Source organism: Callorhinchus milii, unplaced genomic scaffold, assembly GCF_018977255.1.
Source record: "Callorhinchus milii isolate IMCB2004 unplaced genomic scaffold, IMCB_Cmil_1.0 Scaffold31, whole genome shotgun sequence".
Taxonomy (NCBI): Eukaryota; Metazoa; Chordata; class Chondrichthyes; order Chimaeriformes; family Callorhinchidae; genus Callorhinchus; species Callorhinchus milii.
The window spans coordinates 2,252,080-2,275,361 of NW_024704772.1; the positions used below are offsets into that span (position 1 = coordinate 2,252,080).

The 23,282-nt window shown below is 48.9% G+C and overlaps 2 protein-coding genes across 6 annotated transcripts; one reads left to right on the forward strand and one right to left on the reverse strand.

Annotated features, from left to right (window-relative positions):
- Positions 1 to 127: 127 nt before the first annotated feature.
- Positions 128 to 11,183, reverse strand: rcn3 (reticulocalbin 3, EF-hand calcium binding domain). 5 transcript variants are annotated; one of them, XM_007912038.2, is made up of 7 exons: positions 11,096 to 11,183; positions 8,520 to 8,767; positions 6,906 to 7,099; positions 5,452 to 5,627; positions 4,740 to 4,800; positions 4,389 to 4,588; positions 3,025 to 3,666 (listed from the first exon to the last, which is right to left on the reverse strand). In XM_007912038.2, exons 1-7 carry the CDS (start codon positions 11,096 to 11,098, stop codon positions 3,559 to 3,561), a joined length of 990 nt encoding a protein of 329 aa, XP_007910229.1. In that variant the 5' UTR covers positions 11,099 to 11,183; the 3' UTR covers positions 3,025 to 3,558. The 5 variants fall into 5 exon arrangements, with proteins under 5 accessions (XP_007910227.2, XP_007910229.1, XP_007910230.1 ...); XM_007912039.2 differs by lacking the exon at positions 11,096 to 11,183 and adding an exon at positions 9,079 to 9,264; XM_007912037.2 differs by lacking the exon at positions 11,096 to 11,183 and adding an exon at positions 8,901 to 8,933.
- LOC103191084 (F-box only protein 47) lies at positions 9,020 to 23,038 on the forward strand. Its single transcript, XM_042345138.1, has 11 exons — positions 9,020 to 9,074; positions 13,506 to 13,710; positions 14,048 to 14,209; positions 14,467 to 14,543; positions 15,020 to 15,097; positions 15,510 to 15,618; positions 18,283 to 18,462; positions 19,095 to 19,238; positions 19,731 to 19,873; positions 20,264 to 20,423; positions 21,694 to 23,038. Exons 2-11 carry the CDS (start codon positions 13,506 to 13,508, stop codon positions 21,804 to 21,806), a joined length of 1,371 nt encoding a protein of 456 aa, XP_042201072.1. The 5' UTR covers positions 9,020 to 9,074; the 3' UTR covers positions 21,807 to 23,038.
- Positions 23,039 to 23,282: the final 244 nt, after the last annotated feature.

A 23,282-nucleotide genomic window follows, 5' to 3' on the forward strand; every position in this document is an offset into this window, starting at 1 on the left:
TAAGAAAACTTGCCTAACATTTTGCCCGGGAATCGAACCCGGGTCCTCTCGCTTGCGAGATGGTACGGGGTACGCCACGATTCCACGAACTAATCGGATCTGCAGAGGTGAGACATGACGCCGTTAATTTATCCTTTTAATACAAAGTTTTTTTTTATTATCAAATGAGCTTGATTGTTGCAGGCACAAAGACTGAGCTTATGGGCAATAAGTGGTCACAGACCCACAGACTCTTCTATCCGTTTCACAAGGTACGCAGTTTAGCAACAGAATTCAACCCAGCAGCAATGAACAGGGGGAATACATACGCATGATAGAACTCTTTTGTTTCACTTATAGCCCCAACGTTCTCAACCACACTCTCAGTTCAACTGCAGCGTGGGTTAGAGGCAGAGCAAAGCTCAATCTACCACCATGCGTTCACACTCCCAGGTCCAGGTGAGAGACAGAGTAAAGCTCCCTCTACATTGTGGGCTCGGAGGCCTTTGCAATCCTTCTGGGCTGATTCTTGAGGTAAGAGCACTATGCTTCCCTTTCCCTTTGCATCCCCTTGTTCGTTCACTGCCATCACCGTCCCTGATATTGAATCCAGATAGAGATCGTGTGTGTGAACGCAAAAAGGCACCTGGGTTGAATGCAAGCCTGACTATTGCACATTTAATCCTGCTCTGGATTGCCTGACAGATAGCGACAGCTGAGTGAGTGAGAGAGATGTCTCTCTCTTGCTCTCTCTCTAACCCTCTTGCTTTACGGAGGCATTGTAAAACACTGAGGGGTTGCACTGGAAAAATTATCTACCAATTCCCTCCCTCCCGCACACAAAAGAGTTGTCCAGCTCCTTTGCCCTTGAAAGTAGGGACCTTTCCACAACTTGCCCCGATATGACGCAAGAGCATTAACAGTGAGCATCAGCGGAGGGAATCAAAAGTCTAACTTGCCTACTTCGGGGGCCGGTGTGATGGGGTGGAGGGGGGAGAGGTAGGTGGGGGTTATTGCCGGCAGTGCGAGCAGGGCGTGGGGAGGTGGGAACCCAGCGAGTGAGCGAGCACGTGTGCTAAAACTCGTCGTGCGCGACCATCAGTTCTCCGAAATCGGTCAGTGAGCTGCTCGCAAACTTGGTGTAATTCTCCAAGAATTCCTCTTTATTGAGCTGCCCGTCCTGAGGGCGAGAGAGAAGGAGGGAGGGAGAGAGAGGAGTGAGAGAGAGAGAGAGAGAGAGAGTCGGGGTTCAGGTTAGAGAGAGGACAGGCCAGCTGCCCCCCCCCCCAAACACCAAACCCCACCCACTCTCCCACGATCGAGGCTAAACAGGTGCGTGGTTTGTTTTCAGGACAAACACTAAAGGCTTAAAGCCCTGGGAGGTGTAAGTACACTTTGCCCACAAAACACACAGTCACTCCACTTTATGCTGTGAAGGGCTTTGAGACGTCTCGACCAAGTGATAAGGCGCTGTATCAAATGCAAGGATTATTATTACTATTATTATTACTGAATTGACTGCGTGTTTTGTGGGCGAAACCCGGCAGCCAACAGCGACAGTCGTGGATTGAGTGACTTTTTTGTATAACAACAAGATTACATTTGTATAGCGCCTTTCACGTCGGGAGAATTATTATAATAAAGGGATTATTAACCTCTGAAAAGCGATCCCCCAATCGACTAACAAGCGGGTTCCTTGTTAGGTAAACAGAGGGGTGCCCGGGTATTGAACCCGGGTCCTCTGGCTTGCGAGTCGAACGCTCTTACCACTACGCCACGGGAAGTTCCACGCGTGACATTTGTCACGCCGTAAAGTGGAGTGACTTGTGCGTTTTGCGGTCGAAACGCGGCAGCCAGTTGCGCACGGCGGCGGATTACAGCGGGGAGTGGGTTCTCACGATGGGGTTCCTCTTAGCAAAGCGTGGCTCAGTGCTTTGCTGCGGCTTCTCCCAGGGTGGTCCCAGGTCGGCAAGACCCTCCCTCTCCCCCCTCTCCCCCCACCCCGGGGCTCCTAGACCCCGATGCAAGGTACAAAGCCTTCGCACGTCGGAGGCAAGAGGCAGTGAGTGAGTGTGCGCACACGTTCAATCTGTGGTTGTTTCCCTGTGTAACTCCTGTCCTTTCACTTAATATTAAAATCAAGACAAACCCCGACTTAGAATCTGATGACCAGTCGCTAAAGTGAATCAAAAGAGGACTGGGTTTCTGTCAATCTCTCTCTCCCTCTCTCCCATTCCCCCCCCCCCCTCTCTCGCTCTCTCTCTCATCCGGCCCTCGCAAGAAGAACAGCAAGAAAACACTCGGGTTTAACCCAGAGCTGCTGATGCTGTTGCTGCGCAGACATGTTACTCGGCTTTGAGCTGCTCTCACTCACTCTCTCACTGTAACACAGATGTGCAGCAACTCCTGCGAGCTTGTACTCATGGCTCTCTCTCTCTCTCTCTCTCCCTCAATATATCCCTCCCTCCCACCCTCTCTCCTTCCTTCCCTCCCTCTCTTCTTCCATCCCTCTCCTTCCTTCTCTTGCTCCCCTCTTTCTCGCACTCCCTCCACCGCCCTCCCATCTCTCCCTCCCTCTCCCCTCTCCCTATCTCCCATCTCTCTCCCTCTACCTACCTACCTCCCTCCCACTCCCTCTTCCCCTCCCTCCCACTGCCTCTCCCCCTCCCTTCCTCGCAGAAAAAATAGAATCATCCAAAGCTTAAAATAAATCCCTAAAACGAATCACAACCACCCCCCGCCCCCCCCCCCCCCCACAAACGCAGGCCCCCACGAGAGTCAAGAGATGCAACATGCAATTTCTCCGCACGTCTCCCAGAAACTCAGGTCTTGACGTGATCGAGTAAAGTTTCTCTCCTGGTTTTTGAAGAGATAATTCGACCGAAACAGCCGATCACGTCAAGACCCATCGCTCTGAGACGTCGTGGCAGGTTTTGAGGACTGAGGTACCCGCTCGGAATTTAGAAAACAAATTAGAAGAATCGGGTTACGGTGCGAAAATAACTCCCCCCCCCCCCCCCCCCACACCCCACCCCCCCTCCCCTCCCCACCCCGATCGAAAATTTTCTACCAAATCGTGATTCGGGATCTGCATGGTGTGTGTTTTCCGTGTTTAACGTGCATTGCGTGTGTGCTTAGCGTGTGTTCAGTATGTGTGTGGTGTGCACTTTGTGTGTGTGTGAGTGCGCACTGTGTGTGTGTGTGTGTGTGTACACACTGGAATATTTTCCCCATGACCTATGCTCTCCCCCCTCCCGTCCACACGGACTGTCAGACACTGTGACCCACACCCCACTGTATGTGTGTGTGAGTGTGTGTGTGTGTATGTATGTGTGGGGGGGAAGGGGGGGGGAAAAGGGAAGGACACATCTATCTGTACCCCAATCCTCAAAACAAAAATCGATTGATCTAAAATAAATACAATTAAAGTCATGATCACAATTAAGATAAAAGCGAATCATCCGTGATTTGTCGAGATTGGGGTCGGAGGATTCCTCGGTGATTTGGCGGAATTCGGGTGATTTTTGTCAGATTGCGGGTGATTTGGGCAAATTCGGGTGGATTCGGACGATTCGAGAATCACAGCTCGTCGTGTTTCCTGGTGAGATCTTCCCCGTAGTTGGTGACCTGGCTCCCCACAAACATACTCCAGTTCTCTAATATCTCAGCTTTCGTCATTTTGTTATCCTGTAATCACACACACACAGACACACATAGACGGACAGACACACACACACACACACGCACACAGACGCAGGTACACACACACATAGAGTGAGAGACACAGCATGAGCGAGGCGGAGAGCTACACACGCGCGTGCGCGCGCGCACTCGCTCGCAGCAATGTTAAACCAGCTGCTTTACGGTTTTCCTGCAAATCTCCCGCTGGGGATTAACGGGTTAAACCGGACAGCCGCCTGAACTAACAGAGGAGATAGTGCGGGATAAAGAGAGAGAGAGAGAGAGAGGGACACATACACACACACACACACACAGAATGAGACGCACACACACAGATTGAGACACACACACACAGAATGACAGAGAAAGACACACACAGAGGAGAGGAAGACAGACGGACAGACAGACAGACACACAGATGAGCACAGAATGAGAAAGACCGAGAGAGAATAATCCTCGGTTTGATAATAGCGCCTCATCATGTCGTCGAGTCGTCTCAAAGCGCTTCGCGGGGCTGCGTGGCTGTAAAGTGGAGTGACTGTATACTTTTGGGGCGCAACGCGGCAGCCAATTGCGCACAGCGGCGTCCCCAGAAACAGTCGAAGACGTGATGAGGCGCTGTGTCAAATCCAAGAACGATTAGGATTGTAAATAGACCAGTGGGAGTCTGACAGACACAGAAACCTCCGCTGCGTGTAAGTCCCTCAAGTCCTGAGCGCGTTCCTGACCTTGTTCATGTCCGACTCGTAGATTAGATGTCGAGATTCTGACTCCGCGTGATCGTATTCCCCCGGGAGGATCCACTGCGTGACCTCCTGCCTGTCCAGCTTCCCGTCCTTATTCGTATCCCGGATCTCCCGGAATTGCTGGCGTTCCGTCTTCACCCATTCCGGCTCCGGCTCCTCAGCCTCGGGATTGTACATGTCGTCTGTCGGGAAGAGAACAGGACAGAAATCGGACACAGCGGCAGCCACAGCTTTACTGCGCCTCTCGCCCTGACCTGGGAGTGTGGACGGACGAGATGGCCGGAGCAGTAAAGAAATATTTGATGAGAGAGAGAGATACATTCATTAACTCACAGATAAATTCATCCATATCCACAAAACCATCGCCATTCCTATCGATGTCCTCCATGGTTTCCTGTGGATAGAGACGGGATTAGAACCAGTACAAGGTTCCTATTAGTTACAGTCTACCCCTCTCCCCAAAGCCCACGATTGTGTGTGTGTGTGTGTGTGTGAGATAGATTCACCCCTTCAACCACCGACAACCCGTCTCAAACACAGTTACCTTTTTGCCTGCGCTGTGGCCCGTTATATTCATCATAATAATCCTGGCATTCGATACGGCGCCTTATCACGCTGTTGAGACGTCTCAAAGCGCCCCACGGGATATCTTGCAAAGTGCAGTGACTTGTGTATGTCGTGGGTGAAACTCGGCAGCACCGGAGCGACCCCTCAAACGTTTAACGGTGGATCGAGGGACCGAGTTCTTATTTTTTTGGAAGGATTATTACACCCGGAAAGCGATCCGCCAATTGACTTAACAACCGAGGTCCTACTTCCTGCTGCGTACACAGAGCCGTGTGTGTGTGTGTGTGTGGAGTAAGGAAACTTGCCTAAGGTTTTGCCCTGCCCGGCCGGGAATGGAATCGAACCCGGATCCTCTCTCTTTCGCGCGCTCTAACCACTACGCTAAGGGGCTTTGAACCCACACCCTTTCCGACTTGAGAGGTGAGAGCGCGCCGGGGTCGACGGGAGATTGCGCGGTGAGCTTTGGCCACCGACCGACCGTAACAATGACGTCCTTCATGTAGTCAAACTCCTCCGGGTGCAGGAAAGCGGTGAACTCCTCCCGGGTAGCGATCAGATCGCCGTCCTTGTCCGCCATCTTGAACCTGCGCTCGTCACGGGACTGCATCTTTACGTAGCTGGCCTTGTCGTCCACGTCGTTGAACTCCTCGTTCTCTGCAAACGCAAACGCAAACGCTCCCTGTGACGTCGTGGCCCTATTGCCGGAGCGCCCCGGAGCCCCATCCTTTTATGCGTCACACCCCATCACCGCACCGAAGAGTCTCCAAACCAAGACGTTGACCGGGAATTCCGTGCCTCCCTTCGGACATCCCAGAGATGACGATGGTATTGTAGTAAATACTAATGAATAACCCTTGCATCGGATACCGCGCCTTACCGCGTCTCAAGGCGCTTCGCGGAACATACCGTAGAGTGTAGTGACTGTGTGTTGGGCACAGCAACAGCAGCGGCACGATCACATTGCTCTCGCGCCTTCTCACGTCGGGAGGACGTCCCGCAAACAAACCGTCGCGGATTGAGCGGCCAAACTATCACCGGGTTCCTACTCGGCCCCGAGTCAGCGGGCGCGTGGGTTGGAGTGAGGAAACTCGCCCGAGGTTGCGCCCCGCCCCGGGCATCGGACCCAGGACCCCGCAAGCCCTCCGCCTCGGAGGCCAGAGATCTCGCGACCGAGCCCCACCCGTCTACGTCGGTCGCAACGAATGTCATCGATCGAATGGGTGGGAGGGTGGGGGGCGGCTGATCGGTTGCGCTATACCACTATCGGCCACGGGAGGACGACATTATCAGCCCCCAACCCCCCCCCATCCCCTCCCCAAGTGGCTGTTTCTGGCCACTGCAAGAGGTGAAACCGATTGATTTGGGGGAAAAAACATGTGGATTCTTAAACTGCGGCTTTTAAGTGTGAAATTTCGCAACAGCTCAAACGGTTATCACGAGGGGGCGTCAACCGCAAGATTTGTGCAACGAATGCTCCCCCTTCTCGCTCACAGTTTGGCCGTGGGGGGCCGGGGGCGGCGGGTGGGGGGGGTGGGTGGGGAGGGAGGTGTTGAATGTTTCTCCGGTGCAGGGGAGTGAGGCCAGTGTGTAGTTTCGCTCGAGTTAATTAATAACCCTCGCATTCGATACAGCGCCTTATCAATGTGGCTGCGCCGTCTCAAAGCGCTTCACGGGATACCCTGTAAGGAAGAGTGACCGTCTATTTGCGGGCGAAAGGCCGGAGCTGTCCCACAAACAGTCGTGGATCGATTGATCCAATTAGTATTAGTATTCTTATAATGTAATGTAATGCAATGAATTGAATGCAACATAATGAGTAAAATATAATGAGAACAACAACTTGCTACCACTCTGGGTGGGGTGGGGGGGGGGGCGCTGTGTAAATGCACGTTGTTGTTGATGTTGGTTGCCCGCTGCTCTCTGGGGACTTACCCTTATAGTAACCGTACGTGGTGTTCTTGTATTCCTCCCACGACACTTTGTCGTCTTTGTTCAGGTCGTATTCCTTCCAGTGCTTCTTCACGTTCTCGTCAATGAAACGGTTCTGCGTCCGCTTGATCCACTCCACCAGCTCCTCGTGGGTCACAAACCCGTCCTTGTTCTTGTCGATCCGGTCCACGATCTTCCTGAGAGAGCAGAGCCAGAGGAGGGGGTGAGAGAGGAGAGGCGGGAGAGAGCGAGAGCAGAGTACGGAGAGGGTGAGAGTGAGTGAGAGAGAGGGTGAGAGTGAGCGTGAGTGAGAAAATGGTGAGCAGGGAAAGGGGCAGAGGGTGAGAGAAAAGGTGAGAGTAGGAGAGGGTGGGAGGGGGGGAGTGAGAAGGTGAGAGCGTGTTTGTGGGATCACTGCGGCGTGCAATTAATTGGCTGTCGCGTTCCGCCCACAAACACGCACAGTCGCTCCACCTTACAGTATATTCTGCGAAGCGCTGTTGAGGTGTTGAGGATGGGACGGTAGTCGCACGCGACAGACTCCAGGTCCAGTCTCCCGTGAAAGGGAAAGACAATTTTTACAAAAATTGCTCATTAAGAGTTCCCTTCCCATTCCATTTAGAGACACAAGAACATGAGAACTTGCTCGATAAAAGGAGACCAAGGTCCACCCAGTTCGCCTTCCGCCCTCCTGGCAGTTGCTTGACATGTCGCGTCCCAGACTAGACACCGTTATTCCCCGAGATATTATTTCCTCAAAGAAACCTATCTGATTTAACTGGTCTCCACTGTTTAAACCAGATGTTAAACCGGGAAAAGTAAAGCGCCCTCCAAAACCCTTGACGCTAAATAAGGGTAACTTTTGAAAGGAAATAATAATAGTCGTTGCAGTTAACGTTACTCTTGTCGCCTACTCTATCTGTGCAGATCTCTCGTTGGGCAGTTAACTGTTACTTGTCTGTTTCTCTCACTCGCCACGTGTACAGATCAGCCACAAGGTTCTCATTTCAACCACATCGGGAGAGGAGGGGAGGTGGTGGGGGGGGGGGGGGAGTGGGATGTGTTGCCAGCTCAGCAAACAGAGCGAGAGAGAGAGAGAGAGTGAGAGAGCAATGTAGGGATGAGCAAGGGAGAAAAAACAATCTCGCAGTTTCTGCTGCGTTACAATTGCTAAACAAGTGGAGAGTGGCCCTTTTACGGCGACAAGTGACATTTACACAGCGTCTTTCACGTCGGGAGGACCTCCCAAGGCGCTGGACAGTCAAAGATTTGGACCTTAACCCATTCCACCCTTGCATTTGATAACAACCCCTCTCTCCCTCAACACTCACTCACTCTCACTCAGTCACCTCCCTCCTCTCTCTCACTCCCCCCCTCTCTCTCTCTCTCTCTCAAATAATCCATGACTGCCCACAAAATACAGTCAACTCACTTTTACAGTGTATCCTGTGAAGCGCTTTGAGACGTCTCAAGGACGCTGTATCAAATGCAAGCATTATCATTAGTAGTGATAATAGTAGTCCTTGCATTTGATAGATGAATATCTTATATTTTAGTCTATATTATTAATAGTAGTAGTGTCAGAGTTACGGGAGTGAGTGTTAGTGTCACAATTACCCCAGCCTCTTTTTGCTCTCCTCTGTGGACAACGTATCGAAGGTTTCGGCCGTCTCTTTGCCCAGGAAGGCTTCGTGGTCGTACTGAAATCCCTCCGTTTCCTCGGGGTGTCTCTCCTCCAGGTCCTTGGCGTGATGAACCCGGTCTTTCTTCTCCGAGGTGGGTTTGCCAGTGACCGCGAGCCAGGCACAGAGAGACAGCAGGCAGAGCGAGGTCAACAGCTTCATGGCTGGAAAATTAACAAGACCCTGTGCGGGGCGAGAATAACGACGACAACAAGAACAAGTTACACTCAACACAGCGACTTTCATGTTGGCAATAAAAAAAAATATCCCGAGGATATCCCAAGGCCCCGGACGGTAAGGGATTTGGAAATAACACCTGATCGGCGTTAAGCATCAAACTGAAGTTGACCAAACGTGCCCACGACGCGCGCCACCAGCGGAGATCATTTGAGCCACACCTCGGAAGCTTTTAACGCGAGGGTTTCAAGCAAATCTAGCGGCTACATCTGGAGCTTTACTCTGATCAGTCACAGCAGACGGGCAATCAAAGGTACCTTTAAATCTTTAAAGCCGAGCAAGCGAGACGGACAGAGAGAGAGAGCGAGAGAGAGAGAGAGAGAGAGAGAGAGAGACGCGCACACTGAATGCCAGTGGCTTTGAGTGTGGGTCTGTGTCAGTCAGTCTGTCGGTTAGTCGAACCTGGCTCGGTTTAGAGAGAAACGTGGCGTTAACACTGTTGGGAGGAGTTTGAGGGATGTCTCAACCACAGCTTTTCTCCTCGATGTTGCAAGGCTCGCTGTGTGTTTTTTTTATTTTGTGGCTTTTTAAAACTGCCTTCGGCTGCCATGTCTCGCCAACAAAACACACAGTCAGTTTGCTTTACAGTTCATCCTAGGAAGCGCTTTGAGACATCTCAACGATGTGCTGGTGACATTTACTACCCTTGCATTTGATATAGTGCTCGAAGGCGCTGTATCAAATGCAAGGATTATTACTAATGTTATTATTTAACCTTTTGAGAAATCAGCCGCTGTACAAAAAAATTCTGCCCAAACCTCAACTGCAACCAAAGAGTCGTTAACAACAATAATAAAATAATAACAATAATCCTTGCATTTGATATAGCGCTTTTCACGTCGGGAGGACGTCCCAAAGCGCTTCACAGAATATACTGTAAAGTGAATTGACTGTATATTCGTGGGCGAACGCGGCGGCCGATTGCGCACAGCGATGTCTCACAAACAGTCGTAGGGTAAGTGACTAGTTATCCAGAGTGGCGAGTCAGGCATACGTGTGACACACGCACAAAAGTAAGTGGAATATTGATGGCATTGCGACTTAAGTGGTCAGTGATAAGTTTAAGTCAAGGTTGAGTTATCAGCATTTCTCTCTCTCTGCTTCCTGAAAATTGTTAATTATTAGAAATTTTTTCAGGGCGGTTCTGTGGTTATGTTTCCCGGACTGAATCACTCACGGGAGGAAATTAAACTCGTCCCCAAACGAGGGAACAGCCTTATTTCAACCTTCAGAATCCGTCCCACGCGAGAACACAGTGTTTCCTCGGGGTGGGGAGGGGGAAAAAAAGGAAAACGTTTAAGTTTTAACACTCATAATATTGTTGTCCTTCCATCCTTTCATCGAGGTAAACGATCAACATTTGTGGGCGAACCATCAACAGTCTTTTGAATGTTTAAACAAATCACAGTAACCTTTGTTTTATTATATATATATATATATATTTATATAATAAAAAAAACACAATGTGGAAAACTCCCCAAACAAAATTCCTCAAATGTTACCAAACTGCTCTGTGGCCCCACGCAAAAAGTTTCTTCTCTTTTTGTGCGCGGGGGGTGGTGGTGGTGGGTGGGGGGGGTGGTGGGGGGCGGGAAAGCGGTCGCTCACACATATATTTAAACGGATCGACGAGATCACCGTTAGCATTTGAGGTGATCGATTGACACGGTTTGCGGAGCGCGCGACTGTCCGCCTCCTTTCGCCCGCAAAACGCACAACCGATTGGCTTTACGGTACAATACAATACAATAATATAGTAATAATATAGTAACAATAATCCTAGCGCTCTCTCTCTCTCTCTATATATATATGTAGATATATCCTGTGAAGCGCTTTGAGACGTCTCAACGACGCGATAAGGCTCTGCATTCAAAGGCAGGGACCGTGATTATTAAATAACAAAATGCACAATCAATTCGCTTTACGGTACAATACAATAATATAGTAATAATATAGTAACAATAATCCTAGCGCTCTCTCTCTCTCTATATAGATATATCCTGTGAAGCGCTTTGAGACGTCTCAACGAAGCGATAAGGCTCTACATTTCCATTAAATAACAATTATGAAGAATATCTATATATATATATCTATATATATAATCTCTATGTACACATTTAAAGTTGCTATTGACCCACTGAAACGATTAATGATCACACGTGTGAACAGAAGCAGCTCATCAACTGGATCCTGTGGTGTTCGGTCGAAGGCAATAAAAGATATAGGTCGTTATCTTGAGAAATAAATCGATAAATCACTCACTCACTCACTCACCATCAAAAAAAAAAGTTGCTCGAGATTTGTGAATGGGGGTCAGCGGTTGTGACAGTCACTGTATCGCTCTGTGGCCGATCCACCCACGTCACTCGGTTTGTTTTAAAAAAAAGAGGCGGGAAAGGTCACGCCCGTTCAAACCCGCCAATCGCGAGCCCGCTTTCATCCGCGGCCGACCGCCGCCCGGCTGCAACGAGCGCTCCGATTGGTCCTGGGCGGGCTGTGGCGCTCTCCCATTGGCACCCGAGCGCCACGTTGACAGGACGCGGCGGGGCGGGGCCACTGGAGGGTGGGGGAGAGTGCGCCTGCGCGCAGCGAGAGGCTGGGCGAGGGCTGGCAGTCTTGACGCGTGACGTCGACGGAGGCGTGCGTCCCTGATTGACAGCCGGCGCGCCCAATGGGAGTCGCGGTGCCGCGTCGATGACGTCGGCGGCCGCGCGTGGGACGGTGGCGCTGGTGCTGGTGGGCGGGGGCGGGGGGGGGAAGGGGGCGGCACCCTGTCTGTCGACCAATCAGAGGCCGGCGGCGGGCGCGCTGATTGGCTGCCCGGGGTTTGGGCGGGAAAGGGCTGGGGCCGGCGCGAGGGCTGCTGTCCGCCCGGAGCCTCGGCAGCGCGCGCGGCCCCGGAGAGGGCGTCGAGCGTCGCCTGGATGAGGCGTTTCTTCGGAGCTTTCTGCTAGGCCGTACCCCCCCCCCCCCCACACACACAGACACCCCCACACACAGACACCCCCACACACAGACACCCTCCCCCCCCCCCACACACACACCCCACACACCCCACAGACACCTCCCTCCCCCACACACCCCCACAGACACCCCCACACACACCCACAGACACCCCTCCCCCCACACAGACACCCTCCCCACAGACACCCCTCCCCCCCACACACCCCACAGACACCCCCTCCCCCCCACACAGACACCCTCCCCACAGACACCCCCCCCCCCACACACCCCCACAGACACCCCCTCCCCCCACACACCCCCACAGACACCCCCTCCCCCCCACACACCCCCACAGACACCCCCTCCCCCCACACAGACACCCTCCCCCACAGACACCCCTCCCCCACAGACACCCCACAGACACCCCTCCCCCCCACACAGACACCCTCCCTCCCCCCACACACACACATCCCCCCACACACCCTCACACCCCCCCACAGACACCCTCCCTCCCCCCCACACCCCACAGACACCCTCCCCCCACACACTCCCCCACAGACACTCCCTCCCCCCTCACACACACCCACAGACACCCCCACACACCCCCACACACACCCACAGACACCCCCCCCCCCCCTCAGCTGACCGAGGCCTGGAGGTGAGGGAGGGAGAGGCTGTGGCACCTCGAGGGCCTTTTGCGCCATCACAATCTTTACATTCGACGCAGCGCCGTATCCCGTCGTCGAGACGTTCTCGTGGCGCTTCGGGCAGGCGGCGGGGGGGGGGGGAGTGTAGTGACTGTGTGTGTGTCTGTCTGTGTGTGTCGGTGTGTGTGTCTGTCTCTGTGTGTGTCTCTGTGTGTGTGTGTGTCTGTCTCTGTGTCTGTCTCTCTGTGTGTCTCTGTGTCTCTGTGTGTGTGTCTGTCTCTGTGTGTCTTTGTGTGTGTCTGTCTGTCTGTGTGTGTGTGTCTGTGTCTCTGTGTGTGTCTGTCTCTGTGTGTGTCTGTGTGTCTGTCTCTGTGTGTGTCTGTCTCTGTGTGTGTCTGTCTGTGTGTCTCTGTGTGTCTGTGTGTGTGATTTGTGTTTTGTGTGTGATTTATATTCGCTTGTGAGGTGAATTATATACTGTATATACACTGCCTTTATAAATATATATATGTGTGTGTGTGTGTTGGGTGAATTTTATATAATAATTCTTGCATTCGATATCATGCCTTATAATGTTGTTGAGACGTTTCAAAATGCTTTACAGAATATACTGTGTATTGTGGGTGAAACGTGAATTATATACAATTGTGTGTGTATATATATACACACACACACCCACACACGCGCGGGACAAGTCTCGCAGACTTGCTCCTTTTTTTGGGGGGGGGAAAAAGTCAAATGTTACCATAATTTTAGGAAAGGGAGAAGGGAATAGAAGGCTATAGGGGAAGAAATGAGGAGCAGGAGAGGCTTATGTAGAGTTTAAACCCTGACTTGGCCTATTTGAGCCGTAAAAGTCGATGTACCTGACGTGAAAGGCACTATACAAATGTAATTTTGTTGTTGTTGTTGTGATTCTGTGTGTTGTTTTGCCCCCAGAATCCAATCCCCCTACACTTTCAAGCTTGATAGATTTTATTGAGCTGTAGGAATCTTTAACGCCTGTCTGATGTGTATATTTGACGTAAGTGCGCTTAACGTCTCTCGTTTGTTTTGTTTTTATCGGGAGTGTGTGTTTCCTTTGCAAACAATAGATGAAGCCAACGGAGGGAGACGAGACACCGCTGAGGATAAATGCGTTCACCGTCATTCCAAAACAGAAATATCGAAGAAGTTGCAGGCATCTGCCACCCAAGAAAGATGACGACGGGCTGGAAAGTCTCCACCTACAGAATAGCTGCGGCTACTTCCAGATAATGCCGCTGGAGATTTTTCACAAAGTCTTGTGCTATCTCTCAGGTGTGTAGTTTGTGCAACTTCTGTTGTCACAAGTAATCGGGAATGTTTTTAACCGGCGTAGCAATAAGTCATTCGCTCAGGTAGTAGGACTCTGTGAGTCAAATGGTGTGTGTTGAAGGCCGAGTTTAAGATCATAGCTGGCACACCGCATTGTGGGTTAAACACAGTGTTGTTCGAGGTGCTATGTTTTGGATGAGATGTTAAACCGAATGAGCAATGAATCAAGACACTGGGGAAGCNCCCCCCCAACCCCACTCCCTCTTTTCCAATAGCCTTGTTGTTTTGATAAAAGCGACTGACATTTTTGTCAACGTGTTGTTGTTTTTTTGTTTTTCAGTGAGCGATATCAGCGTTCTGAGCATGACGTCAAAAGTGGTCAGCACTCTCGTGGTGGGTTACATTGCCACTAACTCCGGGATCACACGACTTTTACTGCAGGGGTTTCACTCGACAGACATTTCGAAGAAATCGCTCGTCATCAAACACTACAGATCATTAGGTAACACCATGTTTTAGAGGGGCTTTTTTCCCCCTTCCACATTCCCTCCCCCTCCTTCCCCAATCTGCATGTCAAGTAGTTTTCTGCTCTTCCAGTTTCCGTGATGCTTTCCTCTTTTTCAAATCCCGCCTGAAAACCTTCCTCTTCAACTGTGTGGAGGGTGGTATATAAATGCAAGTTGTTGGTCAATACTTTTGCACTTAATCTGTGTGCGACTGGTTCAACAGCTTAACAACGTTTGGTTTCTTCCCCTTCAGGCTTGCTATTTAAGAGATGTACCCTCCTGTTGCCCACTAAGCAGAGACTAAAGTTTGCACATAACCAGTTGTTCAAGGTAAGACAGCACAACTGCAAAGATTTGCCCTCAAAATGCAGTCAGTTCACTTTACAGTGTATTCTGTGAAGAGTTTTGAGACTCACGAAGAAATGATAATGCGCTCTATCAAATGCAAGGATTATTATTTGTTAAGATACATTTTATTCTAATGTGTGATTTAAAAAGTGTATAAATTGAATTACAAACTAAAATCCTGGTATAAGCATTCTGAATTATCTGAGGAAATTCAGCATGTTATACCTCTAGTAGTAGTTGAGCAGAACAAATGCTAAGTAGGATAGCTCCGTTATTCTCGGGCTAATGAGCCTGGGTTTATATTTAAACATTCTGGATCGCTTGTTTGGTTGAGTGGGGGTATTGGCGTAGAAGGACATGTTTTCAAACCATAGCTTGAGTTATAGGATACTAAAGTCTCAGGTATTTTGTGTGTATTAATATTGTTTCTTAAATGCATTTTTTTTTGTTGCTATCAGAATCCATGCTTCAGGATAGGCGGCTGTACCACGCTTGTAGAATGTTCTGGATTTGCCTGTTTTGGAACATTATTACAGGTAAGGTTCATATTGGGATCAATAAGGCTGGTGGCGGGTTCTGGCCAACTGCTTGTCCCTTGTGCCCTCAGTTCCACCATGGTGGCCAGCCCCGAATTTCTTGAACTCTCTTCCTCTATCCCTCCGCCTTGCCCCATCCTTCCCCATCTTGCGCTTGAAGACCTTCCTCCTCGACCGTGCTTACGGTCACCTCCCCCTGGCGTGGAGTTGTGCTCCGCCACCGTCTTCAGTTGCTACCCAGCGTGAGAGGCGCGATATACATGCGAGTTGTTGTCGCAGTACACTCGGTGGCTGCGCTTGTGATACAGCAGATTACACTCGCTTCGTTTGGGGGTTCACAATTCCAATAGGGCGGGAAGGAAGGAGGGAAAATATGCAAACCCAATTTTTTTTTATTTATTTTTTTTGACAGACCCTGATCGCAGGCTGGGACGAGCTCGAATGCAATCGCGTGTTTAACTTTCTGAACGAAACCGCGAATCTACCACGGAAAATGCAAAGCGTCGTATGCAGCAGGCCAGGTAAATTGATAGAAGCACAACACAAAGCCATAGTGTGCCCGACCAGCTAAGTGAACGGAAACACAAGGTGAAACGTGGTGCACAGCACAGCACGTCAGGTAAATTGATATAAACTTAGAAGTGAAATTAAGTGTCTTAGTTTCGCAGGTCCGCTGCCGTCTGGAGTGAGGTAAGTCGGTTGTATGCCATTCCAAGCCACCACCGGTTGATGTTTCAGCAGTCACTGTGCGTGTGCGCGGAGAGACAGCTGACTCCGTCAGTGCTTCAAAACTCCCTTCACGCCCAGGGTGAGAAACCGATGACGTGCCACTCCTGCCAACATCTCTTCCACGGAATGCCCTATGGGGATAACAACAGCAAATACTCTTTGAAAACAAAATTTAACCTTCAGAAATGGAAAGGATAAAGACCCTGCACTGCATTCTTAATTGCTTGAAGCTTTTTTTTTAGGGAGGAGGTTCTGATGAAGAAAACATTCATTTCCTGAGCGTCTTGGGTCGAGACGCTTCTCTCTCTCTTTAAGTGGGGTCTCCAAACTAAATAGGTTTTGCTGTGTGGTTGTACACAGCTTCTAAACACTAAGCATTTTGCTTACGTTCCTGGGGAAGCTCATGAGCATACGAATACAGGATTTATATTTTTTAAATGGATCGCCATTTGGAGATGCACTGATTATATCCAACCACCAGAGGTTGCTGGTGGAGTGTCCGAAGTTTATTTGGTTTATTTAGCAAGCAATAAGAACTTCAGAGTCCTGTCGTGTGTGACCATGATAACGCGGTGCTCGTTCAGACAGAAAAGAGGTTGCGCTTGCCTTGATAATGTTGGGTGACATGGCAGCAACTTACCAGTCGCTTCCTGGGGTTAATAACCCCTTCAAAACAATAGATAAACATAATAATAATAATAATAATAATCCTTGCAGTTGGTATGGCACTTTTCACGTCTTCCAGACGTCTCAAAGCGCTTCACAGAATATGCTGTAATGTGAATCGACTATACTTGTGAGCAAAATACGTCTGTATAAAATGATAATAATTTGGTCGTTCAAAACACGACCGTTTGTCGGTCAGTGCTGTGCGCAATTGGCCGCCTCGTTTCGCCCAATCCTCAGTTTGGTTTGATACTCTTAAGCACCGCTTGCGTCGGACACCCGGTGGCCCCCTCCCCCAAAAAGGGAATACTGTGCGATCTTAAGTGGTAATTAAGAGAAAATTGTACTGTATAAAATAAGTTACAGTGTGGACTTAACGGACAAGCAAATGGTGAAATGGAGTACTGTTTGAGAGTTTAGGAAGCGAAGTATCATTCTGTTGCAGTGGCGTTTGCAGGGAGAGATAAAACAAGCTTGAGAGTTCCGATGTTCGTATTTCACAGGTGAAAAGAACATACCCACGCCTTTTTTTTTCCTTTGCAAGTGAAACGGGCTCTGTCCTCTAGGCTCCCAGTTATCATAGGCAGCTTCGCATTTCTCTGAACATTCGCAAGCCAGCGTGGTACTTGCACGCACGCGTTCCCGCAGTCTCGTTAATTTTCTTCGTGTCCATTCGTGTTTCATCACTTTGCTGCAGGAGTGTTTCCTTTTTTTTCACTTTGCTTCTCCCCAATTCTTCCCCCCCCCCCCCCCCCCGCCCTCCCGGCCCCCCCTCCCCCCCCCAAGCACGCAGACCGCCATTCTTATGTTATAATGTTATACATTATAAAATTTTCTCCCTATCTTTAGGTTTTCCCTGCGCCACACTCCTGGCCCAGAGGGTGTCAAGGTGGCTAGGCGACCTACTCCCAGGCTTCTGACAATGCTGCTCTTGAGCCGGATGTTAAGAGGTGAGGAGAGAGCAACTTGAGGGGGTTTGGGGGTAAGAAGCCCCTGCAAACTATTCCTCTCTTCCCTGCGGGGTCAGGAAGAGTTTGGTGTTATCTCTGCTAGTGGCGTGGCTTAGGTCAGCAGTTTATTAGGGAAACGCGCTCTTAATTTCCTCTCACCTCTAAAAGAGACCATGGGATTTTATATTATAGCCTCTCCCATTCATACCCCATGGACACGAGAATACTAATCACTGCAACCCTGTAGCACTATGGATATTTTTAAATCTAGACTGAACAGTAGGGGGCATTGGGTTGCTAAGTGAAGGTGATATAATGTTTAGAATGGTTAAATAGCTTCAAATGCTAAGAGAATTTGGTCCAGGATTGTGCAACAGAACCATTCTTTTGTGATGTTTATGAAGGTGTTTAAGCTGCTTTGACTTGCCATTTTCACTCGTTTGCATTTTTCCTTTTGCAAAAAATAATGTCATGTATAGATTACTTGTTTCGTCCACAATATGTACAGTCAATTTACTTTACAGAAGAATATTTTGTGAAAGCACTTTGAGACATCTCGACGACGTGATAAGGCGCTATATCAAATGCAAGGATTATTATTATTACAGCAAGGCTCCCGGCTAATGCTTGCTTCGTCTCGGTCTTTGTGTGCAACTTATGAAATCCTGCAGGTCCCCAAATTCAATGCAGTCTAACAAATAAGGCATTAGAAACCTCCTGATTGTGGTGTGACTTGTGTGAGGTTTATTGTACAGTGTATAGATTCTAGGGGTCTAGATTTCCCTCATAAAACATACACGATAGCGATGATCTGCAATTTTCTTTATGTGTTTGAAACAGGTGCGACCAAGAAACTGGAGTTGCAGGTCCGGCTATTCTACCGACGAGTTCTCTTAGATCACTGGGAGCATCAGCATGATACGGCTTTCTGGCTAACCCGCATCCTAAAGCCATGGCCAATAGTCAACCAAGCAAGACTGCTGTATTTACTCTATGGGCCTATGTTCATTACTGATGGTGGTAATAATACTGATAATAATCCTTGCACTCGATATGGCGCCTTATCACACCTTTGAGACGTATTGAAGCTCTTCACAGAATATACTGTAAAGCGGATATACCAATTTTTTTTTTTTTTGAAGGCGTTATTACCCCCCGGAAAAGCAATTCATCTGCCAATCGACTAACGACAAGGTTCCTACTTACTGCTAGGTAAACAGAGGCGGGTGGTTGCTCACTCGCTCACCGTTTTGCCCTGCCGGGAATCAAACCCAGGTTCTCTTGCTTGCAAGGCGAGTCCTCTAACAACTGAGCTTCAGGACTCCTTTGATCCACGTTTCCCTTGTGTATGAGAATTAGGTGAAAATCAACACACTTGACTGGTTCCGGCCTGCCTCTTGCTTGTCCCTCGTCCCTTCCTTTCTACCATTGTTAGCTGCGTTTTCAGCCAATACACTTCAAAACTATCCCTCCGCCTTGCCCCCTCTTTCCCCATCTTCAGGTCGTGTCTTTGACCTTACCTATTTGTCCATGAATTGTGTTCGATTGAGACTTGGAGCAGATCCAGTTGTTTTACATCATCCGTTTTTGCACACGTTAGCGTTGGATGGAAGGAACCGATTCAATTTTAACGTTTAAACTTACATTCTCAGGTCAGATTCAGTGGCATCAGATGACTCAAATACCCGCCAATGAGGAAAGCGTGAAGGATTTGGCGGTGGCAGTCAGACTGCTGCATGAACACAAAAAGGAATGGACAGCTGATGACATCTTCACCCTGTTGGAGGAATTAGCAGGTATTTGAGATTTCGGGACCTACAACTTTGAGCTGCACCCGATTTAGAATCATAGTATCTTACAGCACAGAAGGAGGTCATTCGGCCCATCGTGCCTATGCTGACTGTTTGAAAGCACTACCAACTAGTCCCATTTCCCCCTCTCGCCCCATAGCCCTGTACATGTTTTCCTCTTTAAGTACCATTGAAAGTATCTATTCCCTCTTTTGAAAGTTATCATTGAATCACCCTTCCAGGCAGTGCGTTCCAGGCCGTAACAACTCTGGGAGTAAAAAAAAGAAGTCTTCCCTCTGGTCCTTTTGCCAATTATCTTAATTCTGGTTACCACCCGCCAGAGGTATTAACAGATTCAAGCCCCCACGTCGCGTCTTGGAATCACATAGTCTTCGCTGATGCTCGAATGTGGTGCTGGGGATGGGTTGCAGTGTCAGAGGTTGAGTTAAACAGATTGGTTGGCTGTGATAGATTTTGTAGATTTTGTGTTAATTCTAGGTTTCCCTCAAGAGTGGCTCCTGGAGAATTGTGCCCGGCTTCTGATATGTTGTGGCAACAACATGTGTTTTACTTTTCTGGCCAATAAAGCTGTGAATGGGAGGCTAAATGAGCTGGCCACACTCATCGTTTTCCTGTCTTTGGTGAGTAGTAAGACAAAGAGCTGCATTTTGAGGTTCAGCCATCTCAGTCATGGGTGTACGTACCAAAGCTGATTGTTTAAATGTTCAAGCCTGGCTTGTCATGGAAATGTTGGCGGATTGCTTTTCCGGGAGTAATAATTCCTCCAAAAAAATAAATAATCTGGTCGCTCACTCCATGACTGTTTGTGGGACACTGCTGTGTGCAATTGGCTGCCACGTTTCGCCCAGCAAAACAGACACTTTACAGGATATTCTCTGAAGCGCTTTGTGACGTCTTGACGATGTGATATATCAAGTGCTGTTATTATTATGATTATTATCAACTCAATAACTTCGACATTGTGGTATTTTATATGGGTCAACGCTTTCACTTTGATTATTTTGGTGCAGGTATGTGAAAAGGATGGTTACTGCATGGACTGGGCTGTAAAAATGGTGCAGAGAATCTGTAAGGTGATAGCTAACAGTGAAAGCAGGTGGAACTTTCTACAGGCAATCGAGAAGGTCTATGCTCGGGTGACCATAGACATGATCGAGTCCATATTGTTTAGTGAGTAATGTTTGTGCGCTTAATGTTCGTGCGCTTCTGTGTGTTTTTAAGTCATGTTGGAAGAGGCTGACTGTGTCAAGATAAGTGCGTGCATGTGAGTGTGTGTGCAGTCAAGTAAGTGCGTTACACCTTTATTTTTAAGGAGGCCGTTGAAGCAGGTACCAAATATTATCTGTCTGTTGCGATAACCAAATCATATCTTGGTTTGAGACCAGAAAAGGAGCGGTATTTTTGGAGAGTTGCTATTTTGCGAGGGGGTTGGTTTGGGTGGGGAAAGTAAATAGATTCTGCAGGCGAAACAGGTTCCCAAAATCAGACAGTTCCCCTCCTTCATTCCCCCCCCCCCCACCTCCCGCCAGTTCTGCTGCAAAGGGGTATCCGGGGGAATTTAAAATGTAAGTAGACTGCTGGAAACCATACAATGGTAAGAATCCTGCCCCGAACGTATGTGTTTTTCGAAGTCTTGTTTCATTCTCGAACCCTTGTCATCTTACGCCCTCGAACGAGTGCAGAGTAGAAAAAGCCAGTTGCTGCCATGACAGTAATGTGTTGTGACAGCTCCCTCTCCCTCCAACGCAGCCTCCCAGCCTTCCCTTAACGTAAAACAAACGACAGAAAAATATGATAGCAATTATGACAATCGGCTTAATAAACTGTGTTCGAGGAGAAGTGGCACGATTCTTCAAGTGATTGCACACACGTAGAACATCTTTTACACTAGAATTCACCCAATGATTTATTGCTGGAACAGAGAAGATCAAAATGAACAAAGGCATCTTGAAGTTGATTGTTATTATTTGTTCTGTTTACTCCATACCCCCATCATACCAGGTCTGGTCAGGTTGAACCGGCTCCCTTTCCCCGAGCAAATCTTCGCACCCTGATACCTCCCTACCTCTCTGACCTGCTTACTCCCCAACCTCACTGCTCGCTGGCTCCGGCCTCCTGCATGTCCCTCGTGCCCTCCGTTCCACCATCGGTGGCCGCGCTTTCAGCCACTACGCCCTAAACTCTGGCGCACTCTTCCTCTCTCTCTCCGCCTTGCCACTTCCTTCCCCATCTTCAAGTCGCGCCTGAAGACCTTTCACTTCGACCGTCTGTGCGGTCACCCCCCCCCCCCCCCCCCGGATCGGCAGTGTGCTCAGCCACTCTCAAGCGTTCTGGGACGTTACCCTTTATGAGGGGCGCAATTTGTTGCTTATAATTGTATTAACAAGGGTTACTGATCGTGAAACAGCCAAGTTGCTGCTGTGCTGTTTGTGTGTTTCAGGTGGCCTCGAAGGGGATGAAGGCATCACCTACAACATGTACAACATGGTGAATGCCCAAGCTGAGTTTCACAAAGAGATCATGCTTCGTGCCTTCAACAACGTACTCACATGAAAGGCATTTTGGGAACAGCAATCACTGCCTTAATACACATGTACACACTCGCATATATTATACAGCACCTACGTTGTGGTCGAATTGAACCAGCTTCTGTTTTGTTTGCTTTTCACAAGAGATCGAATAACCAAAGATTATTGGGTTTATGGTCTTTTAGACGCAGAGAGAGAAAAACAATCCCCACACACTGACTGTTACAGAAACCGTGCTCGGGTTGACTACAGAAACAAAGTTTGTAGACTGAACAGACCACCAGCTGCTATACCCCCAGTAAACCCACACACAAGGTAGATACCAATTCACGGTCTCTAGAGGCACCGATTTATGCATTTATTCCTTTTGAAAGGAGCCTAGTTTTGATTAACTAATTTCCCTGTCCTATTTTTTATTAATTCTCACCATCTCTCCTTTGATACCACCCACACACGCCATTGCCTAGCTAAGAGTGGGAGAGAGAGAGAGGTGGTGGCGGTGTTTGCAACCTGCTTCTAGGCTCCCACCAATACATTGGCTCAAGATGTCCGATAGGAGCAAGTCCAGCTTGACTTTTCCCTCCCATCGTCCCTTGACTTCTGCTCACCATTTTTCCCATGAATTAATACGGCTGAAATCAGGACCTTGTTGGATGAGAAATCAAAGCCACGCAGTCTGTAGTAGAGCTTCAAAGCATCGCTTCACCACAACACCAAATACATTTATTAGTCCTGTCATTTTCCCAGTCAAATCAAATTTAATAATTAATGCTTTCACTTAACTGAGCCCCAGTTAACTCGTCTCTTGTTTGGGAGAAATTGCAACTGTGCTTTTGTCAGCAGTCTTTATTGTTTTTGCTGCTGTTGGTTTCCGTACATCGCGGGAAACTAGAAAACGTCAGAGGACTTATCCTGAAATTGTACTCTTCCAACAATATCGTTCAGCCACACCGCAGTTGGGTTCTCATTGCGTTAATTGCCAACTGGGATAAGAAAAATCTAAAATGTTTCTAGATTTTCATGTACTTGCAGTCGACCTGTAAATAAGTGACTTGACTTGCTGATCACAGCCGTCTCGTCTCGGGTAATTAATTAATAGCTTCTCTTAGGTGAGTGCGAAACTTGGTCTCTCATACACTGTACAAATGTTTTCGCGTTGAAACACCCAAGTAACACTGAATTCCCAGCGATATTCTCGGTTCCACGTACTGAGTCTGACATACCTCTTCTCTTCGCCCTCTCCCCACACCCCCCCCACCCCCCACCCTCCCACCCATCTCTCGCTATTCCATTCTTACGATCTAGAGTTGCAAAGAATTCCGATTCATTTGTGTTCCTGTTTACTTATTTCTGTTGGTTTTAAAGAGAAAGAATATTTTTTGTCGCACACTGAACGCCGGTGGCACGGGAAGGGATCGACAGGCAGCTGGGTGTCCGACACGGCAAGGGAAGTGAACGCACACAGTTTTGGGTGCAGTATTTCCTTCCGGCTGATGTACGT

Coding starts and splice junctions, on each gene's coding strand:
- rcn3 (XM_007912035.2), bottom strand. CDS start 8,830: ATGAAAGTCGCTGTGTTGAGTGTAACTTGTTCTTGTTGTCGTCGTTAT. Junction 4,589..4,739: donor GGATATGGATGAATTTATCT/GTGAGTTAATGA, acceptor TCTTCCCGACAG/ACGACATGTACAATCCCGAG. Junction 3,667..4,388: donor ACGAGTCGGACATGAACAAG/GTCAGGAACGCG, acceptor GTGTGATTACAG/GATAACAAAATGACGAAAGC.
- LOC103191084 (XM_042345138.1), top strand. CDS start 13,506: ATGAAGCCAACGGAGGGAGACGAGACACCGCTGAGGATAAATGCGTTC. Junction 15,098..15,509: donor GTTTTGGAACATTATTACAG/GTAAGGTTCATA, acceptor TTTTTTTGACAG/ACCCTGATCGCAGGCTGGGA. Junction 18,463..19,094: donor TATGTTCATTACTGATGGTG/GTAATAATACTG, acceptor TTACATTCTCAG/GTCAGATTCAGTGGCATCAG.